Here is a 27667-nt window from a genome sequence, read left to right as displayed (position 1 = left end):
AAAAATTATTGTTAATTTTTAATAATTATTGGATCACGTGTCAGCTTTCAATTAGCTCGTTTTGCCACGTTATCGTATGTGCGCAATACACACTTTAACTTTTTTGCTGGTAGGAAAAGAAAATGTCCAATGGGAATAAAATTTGGAGGTTTAGAAATCTGATAGAAACAGATCTTAATTTAGGGGTTAAATAAAACTTTCGCAATAAATTTAAGTGTTTGTTGATGACTTTTAACTTAAATAATCATTCAAGTACATAGTGTAATCACATCATACGATAATATGTCTGAAGGGACGTTACCGAACTAGACTAGTGTCGCCGCCCTGTTGGAACGGAATAATAGTACGTAACATTTCTCAAACCCTTTTGAGCCTTTGTTCCACATTCCACACCCAAAACCCCTTTTAGCCTAAAGTCTAAACGCCTTCAAACTCTCTTTCTCAAAAATCTTTTTCTCCAAGCTTCTTCCCTCTTCCTCCTATTTTAATCTCCCCTCCTCCCCCTTCACTAATTCCCCAAATCTCACATTTTAAAGGTATTTCTCTTCCCATATCCGAATACTTTGAGATTTAGATTTGATATTTTGTTTGTTTTAGGGTTTTGCCTTTTTTCAAATCAAGCAGTATATATTGACATACTCTATTGTATTGGTGATATTGATTGTGTGCAGAGGGAGAGAAAAAGTAGTGAGTTGAATGGCAGGAGGTGCTTCAGCTGCTGGTCCGAGTGTTCGAATAGTGGTTGCAGGTGATGCTAAAACTGGAAAGTCTAGCTTGATTCTCACAGCCGCTACGGATGCTTTTCCGCCCAGTGTTCCTCCGGTCTTGCCGCCTACCAGGCTTCCTGATGATATTTATCCCGATAAAGTGCCTGTAACTATTATTGATACGTCTTCCAGGTGTGCTGACAGATTCCTTTCTTTGAACTTCTTTATTGTTGGTTCGTTCGCTAGAAATTGTGCCTATGATACTTGTGTCTGTAGTTATGTGAAAGAGGTGTCTTTTAACTACTGTGTTTAACTATTATTGATACGTGGTCTAGGTGCTCATCAAATTCCGTACTCTAAATCATTTTTGTTGGTTCGGTGGCTAGTAATTGTGGCTATGATCCTTGTTAACTTACATATACATGGTGTGTATAGTTTTGTGAAAAGAGGTGTCTTTTAACTACTCAAAAGATGTTCTTTTTCCTTTTCGTATATGAAGTCCTTTGTTTTGATCCGGTTGTTGTATATCAGGCCTGGCTACAAATCTTGCTTACAGAAGGTTTGTGCACAGAGCTGAAATGTCTTTTCTATGTGTGAGTTTAATGTATATGCAAGTTTGGGTCCATCTTGTGGCTTATGTTGGATACAGTCCTGGTTCAGTTCTGATGTCAATTTTTGTTATACAGTCCTGAAAATAGAGGTAAACTTGTGGAAGAACTGAAGAAAGCTGATGCAGTTGTACTGACTTATGCTTGTGATAAGCCTGCGACACTTGATCGGCTGAGTACTTTCTGGCTTCCTGAACTCCGCAGATTGGAGGTTTGTACCAAGAATATGTGTATTCCGTAAACTCATCTTGTAAATCGTTAGGAATGTTGCGCTAGATATCCTTGGGAGTGATTATGAATTGCTCTAGAATGTGGAAGTAATTACTCGTTAATTCTATCTCTGAAAGACTTGTCTTGTATTTTTCTGATGTACTGTGGACTACATAATTGAGCAGGTTAGGGTTCCTGTCGTTGTTGTGGGTTGCATGCTAGACAAGAGGGATGAACAGTACCCTGTCAGTTTGGAGCAGGTGATGTCACCAATTATGCAACAATTTCGAGAGATTGAAACATGTATTGAATGTTCAGCATTAAGACATATCCAGGTAAATCAATTTACTTCTAGTCTTGACACCATCACTTTGTCGCTGATACTTGATACCGTCAAGCTAAGATGAGTACATAAACTTTTCATTGTTAGACAATTTGGTGTTTCTCTTGGACTGAATATTGGTAGTGTCTCTTCTTCCTCCTTTTGAGTAAAGAAGGAAGTGTTATTTGTACATTGCACGGATGAATTATATCTCTTTTTTTTTGGCTCATAAATGGTATGCGTGCAGATTCCAGAGGTTTTTTACTATGCTCAAAAAGCTGTGCTTCATCCAACAGCTCCATTATTCGACCAGGAGGCCCAAACTTTAAAGCCTCGATGTGTCAGGGCTTTGAAGCGGATATTTATTCTTTGTGATCTTGATAGAGATGGTGCCCTAAGTGATGAGGAGTTGAATGATTTTCAGGTCATATACTTCATAAATTTAGCCCAACTTTTTCTAGTTAGTAAATTTACCCTCCGACTTGTGCTATCTGAGGACTAATTTCTGAAGTTGCACGTTTTTGATATCATTCAATGATTGTGTAGGTCAAATGCTTCAATGCTCCACTACAGCCTTCTGAAATAGTTGGTGTTAAGAGAGTCGTGCAAGAGAAATTACATGAAGGTGTCAATGAACGGGGTCTTACGTTGACAGGTTTCCTCTTTCTTCATGCACTGTTTATTGAAAAAGGGCGTCTGGAGACAACCTGGACTGTACTGCGAAAATTTGGCTACAACAATGAGATCAGGCTGAGTGAGGATCAGCTTCCTCCCCCCATCAAGAGACATCCTGACCAGGCAAGTTTGTCCCTGAACTGGACCCGAAGTTGGAACTTCCTATGCTTTCTTACTCAAGGCTCCACTTCTTCTTTCGTCTCCTTTTGTTCTTACCGGTCAAGGAAGTCAAAACTTTTCCATTATCCTTTCTTGATTGCTCCCATTATGCTCTTGGCCTAATACTTGCTTTTTTTTTTGGGTAGATCTCCAGCTTCCGATTTTGCCTTCACCTTTTTTGTCTGTTTTGCTCGTTTGTATGGCATGCATGATTCTCCATTTAGTGTCTAGTTGACATTGCCTCTTTCCCTGGAAGAAGACCCATCAACTCCAAGGCTCATGGGGGAAAGAATCAAAGAACTCACTATAAATTTATCATGTTCTTATCTTTGAGACAATAATATCATTGAAATAAGAAAGAAGAGAGATACTTGAACTTCGAATATTCTGTTTTATAATTTAAATAATTGCATTGTGTTTTGCCCAACAAATCGTTTGTCAATGACTGAAGGATATCAATTTTTTACTTATGATCGTCTCGAATTGAATTATAATCAAATAGCTTTGGGCCACTTACAATGTCAGTAATTGATGATTAGGCGGTTCAAACAACAATAATTTGAACAATTTTCAATTTACCTCAAATAGACAATGAATAAGACTTTGAACCCCTTTCCCATGATGGGGGTTGCAGGTGTGCTAGGTGCTGCTTTTCATGGTGTTACTGCAGAAAATATTTTATATTTGAAGACTGTGATGGCGAAAATACATTTTGTGTTTTTAACCCAATTCAAGCCGAAGAAACTTATTCAATGGTCACACTCACCGCTAGATTAGGATTCAGCTTTTGAACCTTTCAACAATTATAGCCAATTTTACCTTTCAAATAGGCGTTCCGTATTCAAATTCGTTGGGAAGGTTCTTTATAACTTTATGCCTCTTCATCAGATCCCTCTTCTCTTTTATGTATAGTACTATCTGTTGATCTGCTCTGTTTATTTCTAATGCTGTGATGTTCCGCCAGCTAAAGATTTCGATGATTCATCTTTCTACGTATTAACTGTGAGCATTCACTTTGAAATACTGAAGTATCCTTACCCTCCTGTAGAGTGTGGAGCTGACCAATGATGCATTGGACTTCCTCAGAAGAATCTTCTTCACATTTGACATTGATGGTGTATGCTCATTTTCTCTCTCTAAAATTTTTGAGGTTTTGATAATACATGTTCTTTTTAGAGTCTTGTTGAGACTGCTTGTCCTATGTAGGTTTGAAGTTTCTTTCTCATATGGTCTGGCTAGTATAATTGAGATGTTCCCTATGGAATTCTTTTGTGGAAAATATTGGATGCTAATTTCGATATCATTCATGGCCTTGGTTGGACATAAAATTAGGCTACTTAGAATAGGTTGAGAAATGGGAATGTAATTTTGAGTGTTAAAGGTTGAGTATTTGTGTGGTGGTTAAAACAAATGACATGGAGCAAGAGTTGAGATATAGTAGTAGAGGAAAATTATTTATGTTTTCTTGAGTAAAAAATTACATTAGGCAGCCGTACATCTCGTCATGATAATGGTTCACACGGCATACCAAATACACTTCTATTGTTGGAAAGGGAGTTTTTGGTTGCTTGGATTGGGGGGAAATATATCCTATTGAAGGTGCTATGGCTAATGAATTTTACAGGTTTCTTCATCAGCTCTTATTGGTTGCCCATGCCACAATGTTGTCCTTTGTACGTCTTGCTAAACAAGATTTTGTTGCCCTGAGATGCATATTTGCAACCTAGTCTCTTAATAGTGAAGTAGAATTTATAGGATCTTGAATAAGTTGTTAAAATAGTTAAAAGTAATGTCGGTGGTTTTATGTTTTTTTTTTTTTTAAATTAAGGGAAAGATTCTTGTTGCTTGCTCAGCTATTTGTTCTTTTTGTTGATTTGGGTGCTTATAGCTTAAGATCGAATGTTGCTCTGATGATGTATTTGCCATCTCACAACTTTTTAACAATTTTATGTGATCTTTATCAGAATGGTGCTCTTCGGTCCAATGAGCTTGATGACTTGTTTTCCACTGCTCCAGAGAAGTAATCTGTCTTTCCTTAGATCTTATACTATTTGTTTTTTTGATTTTTGGTACTGTAGATGAGAAATTATTTGATATTATGATAGGCTTTTATTTTGGTTTGCCTATTGAGTGGGTGATGTACATGTGACTTCTGCTTGACAGAAGGAAAAGTGCCTGTTCAGGCCTGCCAAAAAATGTTATTTGAGCTGTGTTCTTGATAATTGAGCTGTTAAGAAGCTATAGTGAGAAGTTATTGGTGCTGGTGCACTTGGTGTAGCTACTCCTTTTTTGGTTATTAAAAAGAGGTTGTACTGAATAACCCTAGAAGAAGAAGATACTTTGGTGAATAAAATTTAGTTTCAATAAACTGTGAGGCGTGAGCATGTTATTTTTACCAATTAGGAATACTAATTATGAGCATCATGATGTTCTGTTGGTTGGACATTCTCATTAATGCATGGGTTAGGAGTAAAAAAAGTGAACAGGTGGTATTGTAGCCGTATATCATACTAACTGATGGTTGTGTTTTTCATAATCTTCTTATATCAGCCCCTGGAGTGAAGGTCCATATAAGGATGCTGCAGAGAAGGATGCCTTGGGAGGACTCTCTGTTGATAGTTTTCTTTCTGAGGTGCATTACTGGAGCATTTTTTGCAAACTTGCACATTTGCATATTCTATTTTAAAAAGATGACACCATGACATGCTATAATATATTCTTGTGGGAAGTGGAAACTTGGGTGAAGGGTGTAGTTTCTACGGATTGATATACTTTCAATCTTGGGCCAACCATGTGTAGCTTACATTTGTAATGCATGTAGGTTGATGACTACTGCTAAAATAGTTATGATGGATCCTCTAAATGTTGAACCCGGATAAAGCAGACTGGATAAGATATATAAGATCCTCTAAAATAGTTTCTACGGATTGATATACTTCCAATTTTGGGCCGACCATGTGTATCTTACATTTGTAATGCATGTAGGTTGATGACCACTGCTAAAATAGTTATGATGGATCCTCTAAATGTTGAACCCGGATAAAGCTGACTGGATAAGATATATATAGCAGTCCTTGATTAGTTTGTGATTGATTGATTATCTTTGTAATGGTGTAGCTTCAAAAAGCATATTGGGCTGTGTACAAATTGATGAACATGCCAATTTCTAAACCTGTCACTGTTATTGGATCTTGCGCCAGGGATCAGATTTTCAACTTTTTAACCTGCCTCATATGATTCTATTTTTTAGTGTGTTTTCTTTGTTTATATGTTTCCAGATGCTATTGTTTTGATGTTTCTTCTGTCCTGTGGATGCAGTGGGCATTGATGACACTTCTTGATCCCATTTATAGTGTGGAGAATCTTATATACATTGGATATGCTGGTGAGCCTTCGTCTGCTATTCGTGTAACTCGAAGAAGACGAATAGATCGCAAGAAGCAACAATCAGATAGAAATGTTTATCAGTGTTTTGTTTTTGGGCCAAAAGAGGCTGGAAAATCGGCCATTCTGAATTCGTTTATTGGAAGGTTTTTCTTCTGAAGCTGTCCCACATCAACTCATTTTACTGAAATTTAATTTAGCAAGATTTTGATTTGACGGTCCATTTTCTGTTGTGCCTAGCTGATTGTCCGGTAATTTGTAATGCAGGCCTTTCCCAGAAGAGTACCAATCAACCTCTGATAATCAATATGCAGTAAATGTTGTTGATTTAGGGGTAAGAGGTCTTATTATTTTGGTTGGTTGTAATATAAAGTTACTGATAGATATCATTACTATTTAAAATAATGGGAAAATAGAAATTTAATTTATTGATTGATAGAGTATAGGAATGAACAATCCTTAGATTTTGCATTTATGTATATTCTAGATACCTGATATATACCTGCATGGTACTTTGCTTCTTGGCTAATGTTGAAAATGAAAAGAAGGGTACGAGAATAACAGTCCTGCTATATGCTTACTCTGGTTCTATGAACACGGTATTGCACCATAATGTTGCAACTTTTGATTAGGTTTCTATTGGTTCTAATCATGTGCATAGCTAAGAACAGAAAAGTAAAAGAATGAGAAGTTAAATGAAACTGAGAAGTTAACTTTTATGATTTGTCAACATTGAGTTGCCTATAACAGACAACTGATCCAAGAGGTGGTTGTTCATATAGATTTAGCATAAGAAATTCTCAGCTTTACTGATCTTCTTGGAGCATTAAGTCATTTAGTGTTTAGAACTTTCGGAATGATAGGTTGTGTAAATGCACAAGCTGGCTTGGACAAGACTGTTATTGGGCCCCGTTTGGCCATGAAAATAATAATTTTTCGGAGTTGGAGTTGGTGTTGTGTTTGACCATGATAATATAAATTGGATTTGTTTTTGAAATATAGTGAGAGAAATAGGAGTGAAAAAAGTGAAAATAAGTTTTACTTATTTTCACTTTTCCAAAAACAATTTTCACTAAAGTGTAATTCTTATTGCCAAACACTACTATTTTTACATTTTTCACTAAAGTGAAATAATTTTCCGGAAAAAGTGAAAATTCTCATGGCTAAACGCCTACTTGAAAAGGTGATAGGTAATGTATATCTGGAAAGGTCTTGCAAGACAAAATGGTTGCTGAAAAATGAGAATGAGTTGGTCTAAGATGTAATAATGTTTTACCAGTAATATATGGTGGTGCAGGAACATCTTCCTCTGTAATTATATCCACTTCGTAGTTTGTTGTTGAGGAAATAAGTTACAATTGTTACAAAATATATGCTTTCTGATGATTGAGGGAAATGCAAAGGTAAATAGATAAAAAGCGGTTGCAGAGGAATAGGACAATGAAGTCAAAAATTAATATTTGTTTGGGACCAAAGGGATCTCATTTGTTAGTTGGGAGGCGAAATATTTTATTAGAGTTCACCAGGAGTTTGACCTTGTCTTTCTCTTAACTGCCGGGGCTGTCATGAGTACTGAAACAGAGCTTGGTAAAGCCCACTGATCTGAGGTATAGAGGAGGGTGGGGTGGGGGGTTGGGGGTTGGGGGGTGATTGACCACAATTTCTCAAATAAGAGATAGGATTTCACTAATTGGGAGGAATTATTGAAATAGACTCATAGGATAACAAAAGAAATTCAATATAAATACATTGACCTCCCTCCAATTTAATTTAAGCATACTCCTCCTTTGTGATTCGTGATCGGTTGATTACAGCAGTCCTGCCCCTTGCGAGGAGGAAAATTTGAACAAAATTAAGATAAATGTTGTAAATATATATGGACCTCTACATAATTCTTACAGTTCTTATTGGCGCCAATAACGAGTTCCTTAGGTTCTCATTTTACAAGGGTGGTTTTGGGATATACACTTGAGCATGCGATCATTAGTTTAACACTGTATAAGTGCATATGCTATTGTAGTGGAGGTTTATTCAATGTTTTTTCAAAACGTAGGTAGGGTGCAGATATCAGAAACAAGGAGTGTCCTTAACAACACCTCGAGTTGCATTTGTTTGTGTTTTCCCACATTTGAGTTCCCAAAATATATTGTATATTATGCTAGTCTTTTCTTTTTCTAGCGGTTTGCGATCTCTTCATAAACCTCCTCGGCAAAGAGGTTTTAGTAAAGAGCACCCTGGCTACTGAATGTTCTTTTCATGTACTCATGATACTTTGTTTGTTTTCCTGATAAGGTAATAATTTTATTAATAACGGGAAAATATTCCTGTACACCAGCTATACCTCAAATAATTCTTTTGTGATCCTAATGTTGTTTCCCTGTGACGATCTATCTTCAGGTTACTTTTTGCTCTGGTAGCTGTTGGATTTTCTCTCTTCTGCATTTACTTAACTTCTTAAATTTGGTATTAGCATAAGAACAGTTATTCTGTGCATTGGCAGGGGGTTAAAAAATTTCTTGTGCTACGAGAGATACCAGAAGATGGAGTGAAGAGGCTCCTATCTAGCAAGGATGCTTTAGCAGATTGCGATGTAGCAATTTTTGTTCATGACAGGTGATTTAAACGCATCCTTGCTGAATTGATTCAAATTGGTTTTAGTTTTCTGAAACTTCTCTATTGTTACTTATTCCTTCGATCATAAATAATCATGGTTATTTTGATCTTGACTTGGAAACACAAGATGTGTGCATTACTAGTTATTCTTCTTCATTGATTTCTGTTTGACACCTTCAGCTGCACTAGAATGTTTAACTTGGATCGAAGTTTGATTCTGGTGCTCTTCTGCCCCACCGGAGGGGGAAGGGGCTGGGATGAAAATTGAATAGAAAAAGAGGCAGGTGAAACATTTACAACTAGCTAATGTATATATATTTGTGTGCGTGCATATATCGCAGTGTTCAGGGAAGCATGATGTGGAAAAAAGCGACAAGGTTCCGCATCACGCATTACGCGATGCGGCCGCATCATTGAAGTGAATCGCAATTTAAAAAAAAAAGACCAAATAACATCCAAACAGTAAGTCATAACTGAAAAAACCACAACAACTATATAAACAACAATAAAGACAATATATATAAGCAAAAGTTTAAACGAAACACCAAAACCACAGGTTTGATCACCAAAATCAGAGGGGAAAAAAGAAGTGAGGAGCAAAAGTGAAAAAAACAGAGAAAGAAAATAAGCAAAACAGTAACTAATCGCAGCAGTGAACAACAGAAGTGAAAAAAAGAAGAAAAAAATACTGAAGTCGCAGCAGTGAAAAACAGCAAAACAGAGAAGAAAGAAGGAAGAAAAATCTCAGTGAAGAAGAAAAGAGGTCGCGATTCTCTTCAGAGCTAAACCCTAAAAATTCACAAAAGTGAAGGCAATAGTGATCCGACTCTTTTCCAACTTTTAAATTGATCCGACTCTTTTATTTTTAATTTAAAAATGGCCCTACAAATAAAATCAACATGATGCGAGCGCATTAGCTCGCATCTCGCATCACAGCGCATCTTGCATCATACGATTATGCGCCCGCATTTGTTAAATAGCCTCGCATCAGTTACTCGCAGCAAGAAAGCCTTGCATCAGCGCATAATGCGATGATGCGCTCGCATTTCAGAACACTGATATATCGTTGGTGGGCGACGGTAGGAGGTAACAGCCTGGTTATGCTCTCCAATAGCTCTAGGAGTCCCTGTTCTCGCTTTTCTTGATTTTCCAAGCTTGAAGCTCGCCTGCTACAAGGAGAGACAGCCATTTGGTGCATGACAGTGAAGAAAAGTATTACATGTTTTATGTTTCCTATGCAGCTAATAAGTTATGCATGATGATATGTGGGGTGTGTGTATTAGCTATTAGGTTCCACGGTTTGGTAGCGTACCTTTAGTTGGTTGTAATTATTATGTAAGCTGTAAAATATTATTGCTAAGTAGCTCATTTTAATACTTTTATGTTCAGTTCTAGTGAAACATCGTGGAAGAGATCAGCAGATTTACTGGTGGATGTTGCTACCCATGGAGAGGCCACTGGATATGAGGTGCCTTGTCTAATCGTAGCAGCTAAGGATGATCTGGATGCTTATTTGACCGAAATTCAAGATTCTACCAGGGTATCTATCCTACATACCATCAAGTATTGAGTATATTTCTTGTCAAGCAGTAATTTACATTCAGGTTCAATTTATTTCCATACTGGAGCTCTTGGCATTTTTAGGGTAATGCCTTTTTCATGTGTGGAGTTCACTCATGTGCTTGCTGCACCGCATCATAACAATTCTCTTGAAGAGTGAAGCTCAACTAGTACTGGTGCATGTGATTCAATATATCCATGTTCCTGGTATAGTTTATCTTCTGTACCCTTCTCTATAGTTAAATTGGCGAAACCTATATGATGTAGCATCTACATTGTTTGGCAGTACGCATGTTTTAGTATAATTTGATATTTGCCAACTCCGTGAGAATTTATTTAATAGGTTATCTAGGATTTAGGGATTGAAGCTCCTATAGCCAAGAGGTAGTATCTAAATTGTTAGACAATATGTTTTAGTATAGTTTGATATTTGCTAAACCCGTGATGAATTGTTTTATAGGTTAGCCAGGATTTGGGAATAGAAGCTCCTATACCTATCAGCACGAAGCTTGGGGATTTCAGTAATTTGTTCCGGAGGATAGTTAATGCAGCGGAACGTCCACATTTGAGCATTCCTGAAACTGAAGCGGGAAGAAGCCGTAAGCAATATCATCGGCTCATCAATCGATCTCTCATGTTTGTATCAGGTAATAATTTTGATTTGAATCCTTTTGGACCTTAAAGCATTTTTTGCGGCAATCAAGTTACAGAAAACGAACAATTAGAACTAACATCATTATGGGTTATGTATATTCTCTTATCTTGTCAGACAAAAAAATGGATGCCCTAATCCTTGAAAGTTAACAGTTAGCTGACACAGTTTTTGGTTTTAGTAGTGCTGGAATTTATGTTCTGGAGGTTCAAGCGTCTTTTGACATTAAGAACCTATTCTTTGCTGTCATCATGTCAAAGCATTTCCATTGGAATCCACACATAACAGCTATTGACTTTTACCCTGCAATTATTCGACTTTGCTCACTGGAACATAGTTCTCGATAAAGAAAGTTACTGAGATTTATTTCTAACCTAAATTAGCGGCCAGCTCTTGGGTTATCCAAGTCCTCAAATTTCCTTTGAATATTTGACAAAAAAGATATAACTGTTACGTGTTTTGTGTTCCAAACAACCTTGCCTGAGTTTAGAAGCCAACAAACTCTTTTGTATTAGCAAACTATCAAATGGTTGGTGCTAGAAGTTTTTAGGGGAATGATCTAGTAGCAGATTGGAATGAGCACCCTTCTGCTTGTAGAATAAATTTCACGTCCTTTTACTTTGGCACCCAGCTAGGACTGTTGGCTCGAGTTTATAGTAATTTATACTTGAAGGTGGTATGGTTCACACGTGGAGGGTAAAACCCTATTCTTATTCAAGCATTCTAAATTTTACCATTTGTTGAGATGCTTTGTCGTCTTCCATTGTTCGACCTGCAATTCTAACTCTATTGCTTTAACAGTTGGAGCTGCTGTAGCTGTTGTGGGATTGGCAGCTTACCGAGTTTATGCTGCACGGAAGAACTCATCCAGTTGAGATGGTGTGAAGCAAAATATGCCAGTCTTGATTTCAAATATCAAGTTTCTCTGATATCTCGTGCAATGGTTTATTGTTTGGTTTTCTGCTAGTATGCATTTCTCCGAATTCCAACTTGGAGGAAAATGCAATTATTTTTGTGATCACTGCTTTAGATCTGTTACATATTAGCTGCTTTTTCTTTGTAGCATCTCAGTTAGAAAGTAATAGACGTGCCTTCTTTTCAAAGTGGAGCAGCCCCATTGCTGGAAGTGTTGATTTGCTGCAAAATAAAATTTGTTAAAAGAAAAAATTGGAAGTATCTCACATTTTTAAAGAAAATTTCAGTTAAATTGTTGTTGGATGTTATATTTTTGCAATGTTGTCGGGTGTTTCCCTGTCGAATGTTTGAAGAACCAAGCTAATATTATCCAATTTCCTAGTTTGCACTGTTCCTTGATGGGCAATTTTCTGGGGACATGCTCAGAATGAGTTCCTTGTATCTATCTACTCGTGTCGTAAGTCTATAACGTCTTCAGCAATCTTTGAATCGAGCTTCAATTAAACATCTACAACTTTTTCTTTTTTCTTTTTCAGTAATAAGGTTAGTCTTATCTTACAAATCTTAACGAGGTCAAAATTTTTGTGCAGTAGATTCAAGAGACTGGTCTTTTGAATATAATTTGTATTTGGTCTTCCAATTCTCGGTAGCATTTGAACTTTTAACGAGTAGGTTCATTCTATTCATTCCGTGACCAAGTAACTTACAGAGTCCAATTTCCATGTATGTGCTGGAAGACATTTTCCTTGGACCAAATACGGAAACAGCTCTTGAAGTTATCGATGTTTTTCATTTAGACATGTGCATGTACTTATTAGACACTTCAACCTCAACCGATGTATTATTGTGCAATATTTAGCTTAGTGACGCGTGGCAATTTGCAGAAAAGACTCATCCTCTCCAGAGCCTTTAAGAATTTTAGTATGCCCTTATCAAGATAGTTTTGTGTTGTAAATTTAGTAATTTGTTTTATGATCTCATGTAGCGCGAACAAATTTACTAGTGACATTATATTCTACTCTGCATTGTAAGAAACTAAGTGAGCTAAAATGCGACTTAAATTACCTACTCTATCTTTACCTCGAAGAGGAAAAACTGCCTCTTATATTTTAATTTTGTGATTGTTTTAGAATATGGCTGTACGCATTTGTTCTTTGCTAGCAACACTAGCGCAGCAAAAAGAATAATAACATGCTCAGGGGTTGTTTGGTAGAGTGTATACGAATAATGCAAAATATGATGTGTTAGTAATACTTGTATTAGTATTGCTTGTGTGAGCTATGCTTGCATTAGTTATGCTTGTATTTTTCTTATGCAGTGTTTGATTTGGTGTATTAAAAATAACATGAATTAAATAATTTCTTAATTTTTTTTTTTTAACAAAGATACGCTCAATATATATTGTTGGAAAGGATGCCAAAATTTTTTTGAGGGATAATAATGCCTTTAATTATGTTAATGCATGCATTGCTAATATTATAGATTTTGAGATATTAATAATACACACCTCAATACACAATAGAGTGTATAACTAATGCAAGCATTAGTTGACATAGGGTGAAAAAGTATATCAAACAAGTTATTAGTAGTACACATTAAATAAATGCATGTATTAACCTTCCAATACACTTTACCAAACGACCCCCTAATGTATTTCTATAAAATGGGGTCTGGAGAGAGAACAGTGGAAGAAGTCCATACAACTACCTCATGTTGAAATGCATTAGCAAGAATTGGTACAATCTTATCAATAGTCCTGCCTTTATAAGTAAAACATTTTGATTATCATGGAAACAACAAACGCCCAAAACTCCTTATTCAGGACCTTGATGCAACCCATGATTCAATTTAATTGAAAAAACTGACCATTTCGTATGGTTTGGTACTGATATATTGATGGTGGGTCCTGTGGATTGTCTGTTCTTGTTTTTCAAAGGGAACACTGAATAAGGTAGTTTAGGCTCGATCCCCGTTTTTGGTTTTCATGGCCAAACGGGTTCTAAGTTAATCCTGCCTCTTACATTTCATTTTGTGATTGTCATATCTTAGTATAATAATTTCGCTATTTATTTATTTCTTTTCTGAGTTCCTCTTACTAACATTAGGTCTACCCATTGTTTCAACTGCTCGTTAACCACGCCAAGTTATGTGACCATTTTTAGAAATTTACTCCAAAATTCTTGACAAACACTTATGAAAGAAGAAAAGAAAAAGAAAAGCACAACTATATAAAACTAACGTACATTAATTAAATTTATGGATAGAAGATCATTCTATAATCGGGGAAAAGTCCTACATGCATTCAAACTATGATAAATAATATGTATATACATTTCGTTATATATGCCTTAACGTATACCAAGAGAGCAAATTTAACATTAAAATATGAAGAATGATATATTTAATCAACTTTTCAAAGTAAAAGAGATAAATTTAATCCTTTCCCTTTTGAAATCACACAGAATGTTTGTGTTTAGTGGAGCTTCTGGAAAGTTATAAGGTGAGTGATATACTTGAGATTTATTGTATTTGAGAAATGTTAAGATATTTCAAGAGTCTTTTAACTTGGATCTTTTGTTAAATGACTTTTTCAAGTCTTTCTATTTAATTTAATAGGTTACATTTTTTTTTGGGAAAATTTCAGAAATAGCAACTATAGAGCCTTAATTGTAAGTTTTATAGCAATCCTTTAAAAATTACAAAAAATAGCAGTATGTATTTTGTATTTGAGTAAACTGTTGCTAGTTAAATACATATACAATTAAAGATTGTGTTCCTAATATATCTCCAATCGATTTAATTTTAATATGGTAAAAAATGGTTCCTTAAATCAAGGGACATTTAATTTGATAGATTTATTAACCTTTTAAAACTCTATTGTTACCACAAACATTAAATTACATCTTCAAATTCAAATTCAAAAACGGTTACCATATTCAGCTTTGCAATTCAAATCCAAAAATACTCATTCAAATTGAAAAAAGTTTTTCTTCAATTTTTTTTTGTTATGCTGATCGAATAACGTCTTGAAGAAAATATCAAAAATACGAAGGTGCAAATATAGGTATTTATCAATAAATTAATTTTTTATTTATCGTTTAAGTAAAATATAATGCTAAATTTACTGAAGAAATATCTGTTTTTTTTTAAGCAGTCGTTGGTTTGAAAATTTTTTAAATCGTATACTAATTTTAGTCGTAGTTGGTGTTATAGTACTTATATCATAGTTATTAATATTTTTATTGTTTTGAAATTTCTAGAGATTGACAATGGAAAGTATAGCTGTTCTTATTAAACACTCTGGTAGATGGACATATGAACAACAATATGAAGATTACACCAGTGATGCGATATTGTTGAGCATAAACTCTACGTATGACCAACTTTACACAGTACTGGCTACTCACATTGATGTTGATTTGACGTACAAGTGTATTCAAATCGAATATCAACTAATAGATAGTGCAGGGCAAATACGTATACGTAATGACATGGGTTTGAAGGTCTATATTATGCAGAAAAAGGAATTGAAGGATATTAGTATTTTGCCTTTGTATGTAAGTATTTTTGAGAAGGAAAATTTTGGCACATTGATATGTTCATCGTTGAGTATTGGCGAACCTATGAAGATGTCTGTCACTGATAGTAGCTTGGTAAATACAAGTACTGAAAGAGCGTTAACTATTTCTGCTTCAAATGAATGTTTGGATACATTTGAAATGGATACAACTAGAGTTATTATCTCAGATCCACATCACAAACATATTGAGGTTGATCAAGTTTATATCTCGAAAAGTGTATTAAAATCGGTAATGAAAGATTATACAATTCGAGAGAAGTTTCAATCACTATCTGCAAGATCTAGTAAAACATGGTAAGTTTATTGTGAATTTTAATACTTTTTTTAATATGTGGTAATTGTATTTGAGCATATGTCGTTGTTTTTGTTTGCAGTTATACATTGCTGTGCAGATCCAGAAAATGTGAATTTTTATTCCGTGCATCTGCTATCGGCGAATCTACATTGTTTTATGTAAGAGAATTTTTACCTGAACATACCTGTCCAATCAAAGATAAGATTTATCCTAAATTGCATGATACTAGTAAGTTGATTGGTGGTATAGTCAAACCAAAGTTTAAATGCCACAAGAGGAAATACAGTCCATCCAATATCAAAAGTGACATGAAGGAAGACATGGGTATGGATTTAACATATATTATGTGTTGGCGAGCTAAGAAACAAGCACTTGAAGATTTAAGAGGAAAACCATCAGCATCGCACGGAAAACTACCTGCATACATACATGTGTTGAACACAAGTTATCCAGGTTCACATATAAGAATGAAAAAAAATGAAGACAATGAGTTTTTATATATATTTATAGCACTATCTTCATTCATCCAAGGGTTTGATCATTGTAGGCCTATCATAGTAGTTGATGCAAGTCATATCAGGGGACTTTATACTGACAGTTTCGTAACTGCGTATACCATGGATGGAGCTGGTAAGATATATGTGATAAGTGATTGACTACAAATATATTTCAGCTGAATGTATTTATAATATACATATATGAGTTATGTTTATGTGATCAGTGTCAGTTGTATTTGAAAATATACATATGCAGTAGAGTTTTGTTTGTGCACTGGAAGTAGTTTGCTTCACAAAATGTGTTCAGGTGTATGTATTTATAATATACATATATGATATATGTTTTATGATCAGTGTCAGTTGTATTTGAAAATATACATGTGCAGTAGAGTTTTGATTGTACACTGAAAGTAGTTTACTTCACAAAATGTGTCCAGGTGAATGTATGTATTTATAATATACATGTGCATAATTTACATATTTAATAGTTTTATTTGTGCACTGGAAATTAAGTATTTCACTTCACATATGTTTCAATGTTTATGTATGTATTTATAATATACATATGAATTATTATATTTTAAAAAAAAAACATTTAAGCTTTATTTTTTTTTTTCCAATATGCAGGACATATATTTCCTTTGGCTTATGATGTACTGGACTCTAAAAATGATGCATCTTGGAGGTGGTTTTTTGAGAATTTGAAGGAAGCATACGGTGAAAGAAAAGATATGTGTATCGTTTCTGATTGTAATGCAAGCATCATAAAAGCTGTCAGTGACGTGTATTATGAGATACCACATTATGCATGTATGTGGCATCTATGGGAAAATGTGAATTTTTTTTTTCGAAAATCACATGATGCATTATCAGATGTCTTCTATACTATGGGAAAATCATATTTGAAGAGTGAATTTCACATGTTAATGGAGAAAGTGGAGGCAGTTGATGCTAGAGTGAAGAATTACTTGGAATTGACTGGTTACGATAAGTGGGCTAGATCGTATGCATCCGTTCATAGAGGATGGACTTTGACTTCAAACATTGCCGAGTTCATTAATGCTGCACTGGTTTCAGCTAGAGAACTACCAATATATGATTTTCTGGAGGAAGTTAGATTGATGTTTGGAAGATGGAACTGTGGAAACAGACAGCAGGCGTTGTATACTTTTACGGATCTTATTGGTAAATTTCAAGAAATTCTTCAACAGAATGAAGCGGAGTGTACACGTATGAAGGTATGATGAATTTTTATAATCATTTTTATATATGTAATAGTAGTTACATTGAGATGATTTTTTTTTTTAATAATTAGTTTTTTTTTTTTTTTAATAATTTCAGGTTATACCTGCATCAGAGTACATCTATACAGTCCACGATAAGGAGAAACATTTTATTGTTTGTCTTAATGGAAAAAAATGTTCTTGCAATACATTTTAATTGGATGAGATACCGTGTGTTCACGCTTGTGCAGTTCTTGATAACAAGAATTTCAAGAAGGGGCCATATTGCTCTGATCTATACAAGCCAAAAACCGTCCTAAGAACATATGATCTTCCAATTTATCCACTACCACACAAAGATGACTGGGTGATTTCGAAAAAAATTATGGATGAGATTGTTCTGTCGCCAAAATACAAGCGACCCCCCGGAAGACCTCCGAAGAAGGATCGTGGAAAATCCAGACGAGATATGTTTGAAAAGAAGAGCAAAAATTATTGTAGTTCATGTGGTTTAAAAGGTCACAATAGGCGTTCATGTAGGAAATACAACAAATGATAACTTGATTGACGTATTAAGTGAATAAACAACTGAAGATTTTTTTCATTTATGAAAAATATATGTGATTTTCAATTTTGATAAATATTTTTTATATTATTGTAATTGTAATTATTAAATTGGTGATATTATATGTAAGATACTTTAAGATAAACATAAATCTGGAAAATACATATTATACTCTTTTAAGTACGTATGAACATATATAAAAATTAATAATAAGTTTACTTATTATTCATAAATATATATATGTAAAGGATTGATGATATGAATTATTCCTAAATAAATACAAAAAATTAAATATATATGTAGAACATTAAAGTTACACATTAACAAGAAATGAAAAAATATGTACAATATTAAACAGAAATGATTATGTAGAACACAAATATATACGTAGAACCACTATTAACTGTAACATAACAATCAAGAACCAATAGTATATATTTGTACATTAAAAGCTACTGAGTGAAAATAAGAAATATATGTAGAACACAAATATAATGTAGAACCAATATTAAATTGTAGCATAACAACCAACAAAACATCAAATTTCATTAACTTAAAAGTTACTGATTTAAAATAAGAAATATTCAACTACGTATTTGTCCAACTGATGCTAAATAATGTAAACTACAGCAAAATAAAAATAAACATCAAATTTCATGAACTTCAGTGTCTTCTGTTAAACTAATTTCACGAGGAGGTCTCATTGGCGCTTCATCATCACTTTGTGCATTCTCTTCTTCTTTCTTCAAACCATAATTACACAAAATAGAAGCATATCTCGTACGAATCAGATCTGGATCAAAATCAACAGGTGAAAAAAATATCTCCAAAGGTGATACACTCGGCATATGTCACCATATATAAACCACAATTCCTGCAAATACATATATAAAGAAATAAGAATCTGTTCTATAAAAATAATATATATGTATATATACATAAAAATAATATATATGTATATATACAATTGATATGTATATGAATACTTACAAACTGCCACTTGGTTGTTGAGGCAAATCCTCCACCACATAAACATCAAATAGATCCATCTTGTCATAGGATTTGTAATTTGGATGAGTAGCAATATCAATACCCTTCTTCTCGTAAAATTTATATGCAACGAGACATATAGGTATAACCTCAGCTAACTTTTCAACTTCAGCAAGTACCCCAGCATCATGACCAGCAGGCGACAAAGAATCATATACATAAATACATCTATCATTAAAAAATATAACCGCAAGAACCCAATGATGTTTAGCCTTAACATTGATAGGAATGAAAATATGATCAATCGTATGCCAAGGAACTTTAGCATGCATGCGGAATCCATTTATGTACTCATTCAAATGGTATTCCTTTCCACCAACATTAAGAGAATCATCATCAATTCTATACACAGTTAGCACACTATTTATAATATTCATGAAATTACAGTCTATAATGCTGTACTTGTATGAAGTATTCGAATCATACTTAAATCTCTTTCGTAGATAGTAGAAGCATACATCAATATGCTGCATTATGACAAAAAAAACATACTTAAAAGTAAATAATGAAATTAAAAGTCCTAGCAGGTAACACTACATGTGTATATATAAGTACATATGTAACAAATAAGTACATATGTATATAGAAATATACTTATAACAAATAAGTACATATGTATTTGCGAATATACATATGTAACAATGAATAAAGTTTCATTCCAAATATAAAACCTTTACACTTATTAGCAGAACACTTACCTCATCAGACCATGATTGTCCAGGAGTACCCATAATGTAGAATCAATTCTTATTTTTCATAGCTAAAACTTCAAAATTGATTACTGATATTTTAGACTTGCCCTTCTTATAGTGTTCTTGCTTGTTGCTTCTGTTCAGATATTAAATATAATGATTCATCATTAACAAAAACTTATATGTAAATATTATTATTACAATTAGGTGCTAAAATATAATACTTTTTTGCATGAAATTTAAGAATATCCACAGACAGCCACTTCAGAAACTTGTTGGTAACCTTAGTGTATTCTATATCATTAACCGGATGAGATACGAATGGATGCTTCTGATAGAATATTTTGCACTCCCCTTCTGTGCAGTGATATACATAATAATGGAACAGATGTATTTATATAATAAATCCGAAAATCACAGTATAAAAAATGTATACATAACTGTAGCATATATATATTATGAGTGCATCAATTATACATATTGAAGTTATCTAACAACAAAATATAAACATGATTCCAAGCTAACATAAAAATTATGTATTTTAATTTTTTTAGAATTAATCCAATTAACATACTTGTCATAAAAAAAATCTAATGAATAACAAAAACAACATAACATTAAATACAAATCTTAGTAGTAATCTAAACAAATACATATTTAAAGTTTATCATGTCAAAAAAGTGTGACTAATGTAATGATGCATATTTGCAGGTTACATGTCATATTTCTTAGCTATTAAATAATAACAAGAAATTACTAATCTTAAAATATATAAAGTAAACAAATTTGTTAACCATATTTAACATTTTAGTGTACTTACCATCCGCTGAACCAAAATTCATTGTGAATGGTGACTCTTTGAATCTAGATGGTCGCTTAATCCTTGATACATGCATGGGCGTTTCTTGTGCTTTGTTTGCCGATGGATGTCCAATTATTTTCTTTCTTGATTCAAATATACATTAAGACTCGGTAAAAGCTCATCAGGAATAGTGACTTGCGAATCTAAAAAATTTTGTTCATCTTTTCTTTGTTCAGTTAACGCTACATGAATGTGGACCGGAGACTGATTTTGTTGATTCAACTTTGAGTTATCCATATTAGATTCAACTGGATTTAAAATCTTTTCAGCAGCACCTTCATTATCCTGTATATAATATATATAAATATGTTATAATGTTGTAACATTAGCAAAATAAATAAAAGCAGAGAATGATATCTTGGACTCATCTTCTGCTGAAGTATTCACAGTCGTTTCTGCAGCAACTTCTGATGTGTCTACAATCTTTTCAGCATCACATTTATTGTTCTATATAAAAATGTATAAAAATGTTATAATGTTGCAAAGTAGCAAAATAATCAAAAAAAGACAATGCTACATTAAACTGATCTTTTGTTAATTTATTTTCATCCATTTATGAAGGATAATTTGTGTTTTGTATAATAAATGTAAAATTCTTGTTAAAATGATTTTAAAGCAAAAGAAATAAACGCAGACAATACACATTTCCAGTATACCTTGGACTCATCTTCTGCTGAAGTATTCACAGTCGTTTCTACAGCAACTCCTGTTTTCTATATAACGTAGAAATATTTTATTAATCTGAAAGCTTATGAAAATAAATGAAGACGTAGAATGCAAATACTGTAGACTCATCTTCAACTCCCAAATTGGATTTGATGAAATCAAGATTAATGCTTTTGAGCACCTCATCTGGAAATGAGAATTGAGAATCTGATATATGTGCTTCGCAGATATTATCATCAACCAATTTTGTGTTCTACAAACCATGTTAATACAAATTAAAAAACAACACCAGATGTTTTTAACTAAAAAACATCATAGATATATTTAGCATACCGGTGATTCACAGATATCTCTTGCTTCATGCTGATCCATAGCATTTTTATCCTTTCATAAACAATAAAGTCAAGCATATTAAAATATTATTATTCTACTATATAAAAAGCATGAAAGAAATAAAATGAACTATTTACCGGAGCATCATTTTTATCCTCATTATACACCTCCATCAAACTAGCGCTTTGATTTCCATTGATCTCTTCAGTAACCTGTAGCACATGTATAATTCTTATATGTAAAAATAAATTCACATTGTATAAATAAAATACATACGAATGTAAACAATTAACTTACCAATGTGTCTTTAGAATTCTTATACAGATCATGCACAAAATTTGAACTGAATTCATAGTATGGTGTAGTCTCGACAGCTTCATCCATTGGTGGATTGTCAACTTCATTGTCCTTGTCTTTTTTCTGCAAGTTCAAAAAATATTAAAAAATATCACGAACAATATTAAACTAACTATTTATAATTGCCCAGCATATGTATATATGATTATACATATCACAAATTGAAAAATAAATAATATAAATGTAAAAATACTGCATATATTGCATATGTATTTCTTTATTAAAATACAACTGTATAAGCAGAATATGTATTTAACACATTCTGTGTTATACATACTACAAACTGTATATTCATATGTATATATAAATATACATATTAGCATTAAAATGCATATTACTAGCTGTATAATCATATGTATATACTATTTGAAAAAAATACATAATATAACTGTATATTCATATGTATATATAATATACATATTAGTATTTAGAAAAAAATACCTATAATCCATAAAAAGAAGACAGTGTTTTTTATATATGTATATCATAAATCATAAAATACATATGTTGTATATGTATTCAACATTCAAAATATTTTTAAAAATTATTGGACCTTGATCTCACTTATAGCATTCATTATCGCATCACACCTTGTTGATACTAGGCCACGGATGGGTTTCATCTCTTGAAGAACCTGCTTCAAAATAAATAAATTATATATAAATTAAAGCAATTCAAAACTTAAAAACAAATTACCTCATTGCGAAACTTGTGAAACACTTTCTTTGAAACAAAATCATCTTCATCTCCAGAACTGCAGAAAGATGAATCAGGTGACTGAATCCGATTAGATTTCTTGCTTGATGATCTGTTTAGGTCCTTCTTATTTGAAGCTACTTTCTCTTTTTGTTGAATCGGCATAAAAATTGGAGTCCTGACAGAAAGCTTCTTTGCAGCACGAGGTGGAGGGGTACTTTTTGGTGTCTGCTCATCCAAACCTTTATGTTGTTGCTTCAACTTTTTCTTGACAGGTGAAGATGATGAATCACCATGATGTTTTTTTTGGGTAATTGAATAATTTTTTGGATGTGGCGGATCCTGGAAATCATCATCCGAATTAACCTCAGCCTCTTTGTGACTTACACCTGCAGGACCAACTTTCTTGGGTATGCGAAAGCATGAAATCTCTTTCCGTGTTGGCTCAATATTCTTAAAAGAAACCTATATTTATATTGTATCCTCATCAAAATTTATTTTTAGATGGTAGCACCAATGACAGTTGGAACATAACGCACTTACATTAGAAAACATTCAACCTTTGCATACATTCCTAATCATTGACAAATATACTTTGTATATAAACATATGCATAATCATTAAACGCATTTACAAATAATAACATAAAGAAAAAAAGATATAAAGGTAACTGACCTTGACATCTGCTTCATTAAACATGCTTTCCATAAGAGATTCGTATCGTGGACGGGGAGCATTTGTTTTCCAATTCAAAAGACGGGGAATTTGATTGTCCACCCTTGAAGCAACATTACGAGGAACAGTGGAGCAACACTCATACAACCAAATTTGAATGGCCAGAGGCATTCCATGTAGCATATAAAACTTGCCTTTTGGTTTCAACTTTCTATTCAAGCTCTTTGCTAATTCCTCAAATGCAACAGACCCCCAAGGATAATCACTGTAGCGACCACTCTCAACTAAATCAAAATGTAGACGTGAAATAACGACAGTATCAACAGCAGACAACAAAAATGCATGAATAAAATAGAGATTACCAAACTTCACGGCATCTTCATCATTGTCTTTTCCCCATAATTTTTCAGAAAAAGCAACAAATAATTCTCTTTTTTGAATATATTTGGCACCACCAAAATAGTCTTCAATAAGTCTATTCGGAAGATCCTCATCAAACACAAAATCGTCCTTGTTTGAAACACAATTCAAACCAGTAACCACAACAAACTCTCTAGGACTGAAATGAAGATTTGTGCCCTTCGCACGAATTACTATGGCATTTGTAGTGCTTTCCTTAGTCTCAAGCGACATAATACATCTTCCAAACTGCGCTTGAACCACAAAACTCTTTTTCTTCATGAAGACAACAAATATGCTATTATTACAAAAGATATTATACTGATTCTTCGTTAAAGTTGACTTAATGCGATGTTCAATGTCATTGACAGTATGACATCCTATATGTGGAGCAAATTTTGGCAATACTCTTACTATGTATATCTGATCACGCAAAATTTATACACCACAAAAATTCAATTATATATCAAAACAGTGATGTACATGCATTTATGAAATACAACTTAAATTTACATTATTCCTAAATTAAAATCTAAAAAAAAAAGTCATATGTATTTTATTTATACATAACTAGGTCGAAAAAACATTCAAAGTACATGACTTTGTCTAAATCAATTTAATAAAAAATACAAGTTGACATCAACCACATACATTAACAGTAAACAAAACAAAAAAATATTTATATTTTACATGTCAAACGAGTGAGATTTATGTATTTATAGAATACAACTAATTACAATTAACATATAGATATGTATTTTATGAATACAACAAGTATATACAAATTACAAATTTCACAAAAATAGATATAATTAGGGGCTACAATTTCATATCTTAACAACCTTAAGAAACTAAAATATCATAAATACATATAATTAGGGGCGACAATTTCATATCTTAACAACACAACATATACTAAAATTTCAAATAATAAAGAAACAGAATAAATAAATAAATACGTAATAAATTGTATATAGAAAATACATCTATGAACATGTTTTCAAGAAAATACAAAATAAACATACCTCCTCCTTTTTTTCTTCTTCAGATTTAAAATCATATGAAACAGGACTTGAAATTTTACTACATTCACCTTTTTCATCTTGATTTGTCTTTTTCACTGATTTTTGATTTTTTGGGGGTTTTGGGGATGAAGGTTTTTTCAAACCTTTTCGTTTCATTTTTTTCACAATATTTTTTGGGTTGTTACAGTGCTTCAAACTCTCTCCTTCACTGCTAACACCTTCCTTAGCCTGAATATTAGAAGAACAAAAGTTAAAAACTTCATCTTGAGTTAACCCAAGACTAAAAGATGGAAGTTCATCGGAAACTAAATCCATCGATTTATTGGCACTAACTGAAAAACTACCCTTTGCATGTTGTGCCATTATATAGAAAAATCAAAGATTTTAACACAAATTCAAAAAAAATAAAAAAATAAACCCCAAAAGACGACGAAGAAGAAGAATGAAAAATTGATCAAAAAAACGCCAATAAAACAAATAAAAGAGATTATATGAAAAATATAACATGCATTAATTGAAACATAATCTTACCTTAAAAATTGGATGCAAAGTTTATCAAGTTTTAGAGAGAAAAAAAACGGAATTTGAAAAAAAAAAAGAGTTGGATGAAACTGAAATTGGAATATGGCGTGAAAAGGGGAGAAGGTAAAAAAGTTGAGTTAATGTCACGTGCTTTTTCCAATGTAAGGTATTGCTAGTTTTGTTATTAGTTGTAATTTTTTAAAACTATTGCTATAAATTGTAATTAATATCTTAAGGTTGCTAGTTTATGTAATTTTTCTTTTTTTTTTGTGTGTGTGTGTGTGGGGGGGGGGGGGGGGGGGGGGGAGGATGATCCATTTTTGAGACAGATCTATTATCTATTCGATCGGTATATAAACATATCGATTATTAATTCGACAGATGATAAAATAAAAGTAGACCATTTTGCTAATTAGAAGCTTGAAGAAGTTTTAATAGCCAATTGTTTTTAGTAGGCTATTTTGCTAATGGATAGCATATCTAGGACCAGTCCCAAATAGATATAAATAGGGATGATGTAATTGCATTTGTAACCCAATCCATTTTAAACAGTCTTGTTCAATTACAAATTCGTCTATCAAAAATCATTTTTTTTACCCCGCTTATGATTTTGGAGTAACAGAAGGTTTCTCCGATTTAATTTTTTTCTTATGCTCTTCTCTCTTATAATTCGTGCATTCTCATAAAATTAAATGCATTGTTATAACCAAACCCTAGAATGAATTAATGGGTGTTGATTTTGTAGGATGGGCACTAGCATTGATGATGGTGGGCCATTCCCTGAAGATTTGACGCTGGACATTCTACAAAGGTTGCCATTTAAGTCGTTGTTGCGGTTCAAATGCATAAGCAAGAACTGGTACGGTCTTATCAGTAGCCCTGCGTTTGTGGGCAAACACTTTAATTATCATGGAAACAAGAAACGCCCCAAAATACAATTTCATGACATCGACAGACCTGCATCGGATGATGATTTGATTCCTATGATCATATTTTCGGAGGATGATTCAGAAGGAGGAGGAGAAGGAACCCCTTTAATTGAAAAACCTCATCATCTTCGGGGTTTTGGTGTTGATAAGTTGTTCTACGGTCCTGTGGATGGCGTGTTTTCGTTTAGTGGAACAAGGTCAACAACTGAATATGACCCTTGTTTGGGACTGTGGAATCCTGCAACCAGGGTGGTAACCACTCTCCCTCCAGTCCACTTCAAGCCTCAACCAGCATTTCTCCTAGATATAGCTGGCATTTTTGGGTTTGGATTCGATCCCCCCCTTCACAAGTAACTACAAGGTGGTTTGGGTCCGCCGGTTCAACGATTATGACTATACGATCCATCGATCATATGGAGCCGTTTATTCCTCTTCTACCAACTCTTGGAGAATCCTTGAAAATAAACATCACAAAGTTCTAACCTCCGTCCCTTAGTATTGACTCTACTCCCAGTTCTTCTGATTACCTGAATGGAACTTATTACTGGATAGTCCAAGACGACGCCCTTCTTTCATTTGACTTTGGCAGTGAGGTGTTCCATCAGAATAGCAGGCCAGATGTTCCACGTCATCATTTTAGCAGCTTGATGTTGCTTGATGGCTCCAATAAAATCATGGCCAAAGCTTTCAACTCAGTCTTTACTATATGGCTTATGATTGAGCCTGGTGTTTGGAACAAACTTCATACCTTTCAATGCACTTCAATTATTGAGCCTTTCTATCGTGGCTTTTGGGATTCTACCACTGCCATTTTCCTTGATACGAGTGATTGGCTCTTCTCTTACGATGTTGTGACCCAGGAGACAAAGCCTCTTGGATTTCAACTTCAGGGCGATCATTGTTCTATTTGTGTTCATTATTATAAGGAGAGCTTACTGCCAATTTAAGTGAAGAAAAATAGATCTAGTGCAACCATTCATGTAGCTTAACTGAAATATTTTGGATGTTTGCAGCTAAGATATGGCTTATTTAAGGTCAACTTCTTCAAGCAGTTTGCTTTACACAATTGCTGCATCTATTGTTTATCGCAATGTTGATTGCTTGCTTTATCAAAATTGGTTTATTTTATGAGTTTGATTTCTTCATGGCTCCAGTTTTTGGTTCCAAATGGGATTTTGCATTAATATGCCAGTGCAAGACACATTGGCTAGTTTAGATATATAGACTATAAACAAAGAGAAGAGGACAGTAGCAGCATTAATCTGCCAGAGCTCTGCAGGCTGTGAATTGAATTCGTACACTTTACAAGCTCTACGACTGTATCCTACCGACTGTTGGTGAATAATTTGACATGTCTTAATTTAACAAAGCCTTTTCCCATGGCAAAATTCGAATAGGTCGATCAATCTGTAATTTCACATTCCCTTATGGGATTCCGGCAGTCATTTCTTAACTAAAAGTTCTTAGCTGATCGATCTCCTATGATGTTAAGACTC

At 33.6% G+C, this 27667-nt stretch overlaps 4 protein-coding genes and 1 long non-coding RNA gene across 5 annotated transcripts; 3 read left to right on the top strand and 2 right to left on the bottom strand.

Annotated features, from left to right (window-relative positions):
- The first annotated feature begins 312 nt into the window (after nt 1-312).
- On the top strand, nt 313-12097 carry LOC107839555 (mitochondrial Rho GTPase 1). Its single transcript, XM_016683093.2, has 15 exons — nt 313-536; nt 672-899; nt 1394-1526; nt 1711-1860; nt 2095-2271; nt 2394-2645; nt 3730-3798; nt 4646-4701; nt 5232-5313; nt 6000-6211; nt 6333-6399; nt 8566-8678; nt 10068-10218; nt 10699-10885; nt 11692-12097. Exons 2-15 carry the CDS (start codon nt 697-699, stop codon nt 11763-11765), a joined length of 1926 nt encoding a protein of 641 aa, XP_016538579.1. The 5' UTR covers nt 313-536; nt 672-696; the 3' UTR covers nt 11766-12097.
- Nucleotides 12098-15074: 2977 nt separating this feature from the next.
- On the top strand, nt 15075-17956 carry LOC107879330. Its single transcript, XM_016726386.2, has 6 exons — nt 15075-15679; nt 15760-16133; nt 16805-16987; nt 17051-17415; nt 17519-17597; nt 17652-17956. The coding sequence occupies exons 1-6, from the start codon at nt 15075-15077 to the stop codon at nt 17954-17956; spliced, it is 1911 nt and encodes a 636-aa protein (XP_016581872.2).
- A 1860-nt stretch (nt 17957-19816) lies between these two features.
- On the bottom strand, nt 19817-21265 carry LOC107857348. The gene is made up of 4 exons (XR_001670849.2): nt 21226-21265; nt 20528-20854; nt 19932-20064; nt 19817-19843 (listed from the first exon to the last, which is right to left on the bottom strand). It is a non-coding gene; the product is annotated as an uncharacterized LOC107857348 (long non-coding RNA).
- A 40-nt stretch (nt 21266-21305) lies between these two features.
- Nucleotides 21306-23929, bottom strand: LOC124886678. Its single transcript, XM_047395568.1, has 7 exons — nt 23297-23929; nt 22622-23086; nt 22479-22559; nt 21866-21988; nt 21706-21780; nt 21569-21619; nt 21306-21488 (listed from the first exon to the last, which is right to left on the bottom strand). Exons 1-7 carry the CDS (start codon nt 23927-23929, stop codon nt 21306-21308), a joined length of 1611 nt encoding a protein of 536 aa, XP_047251524.1.
- A 1624-nt stretch (nt 23930-25553) lies between these two features.
- On the top strand, nt 25554-27237 carry LOC107879802 (putative F-box protein At3g47150). The gene is made up of 2 exons (XM_016726746.2): nt 25554-25867; nt 25988-27237. The coding sequence occupies exon 2, from the start codon at nt 25989-25991 to the stop codon at nt 26523-26525; it is 537 nt and encodes a 178-aa protein (XP_016582232.1). The 5' UTR covers nt 25554-25867; nt 25988; the 3' UTR covers nt 26526-27237.
- The last annotated feature ends 430 nt before the right edge of the window (nt 27238-27667 follow it).

This window comes from Capsicum annuum, chromosome 8 (assembly GCF_002878395.1).
Source record: "Capsicum annuum cultivar UCD-10X-F1 chromosome 8, UCD10Xv1.1, whole genome shotgun sequence".
In the NCBI taxonomy this organism is placed as follows: domain Eukaryota; kingdom Viridiplantae; phylum Streptophyta; class Magnoliopsida; order Solanales; family Solanaceae; genus Capsicum; species Capsicum annuum.
The sequence above is the reverse complement of the archived record's forward strand: the minus strand, read 5'-3'. Positions and strand labels throughout refer to the sequence as shown.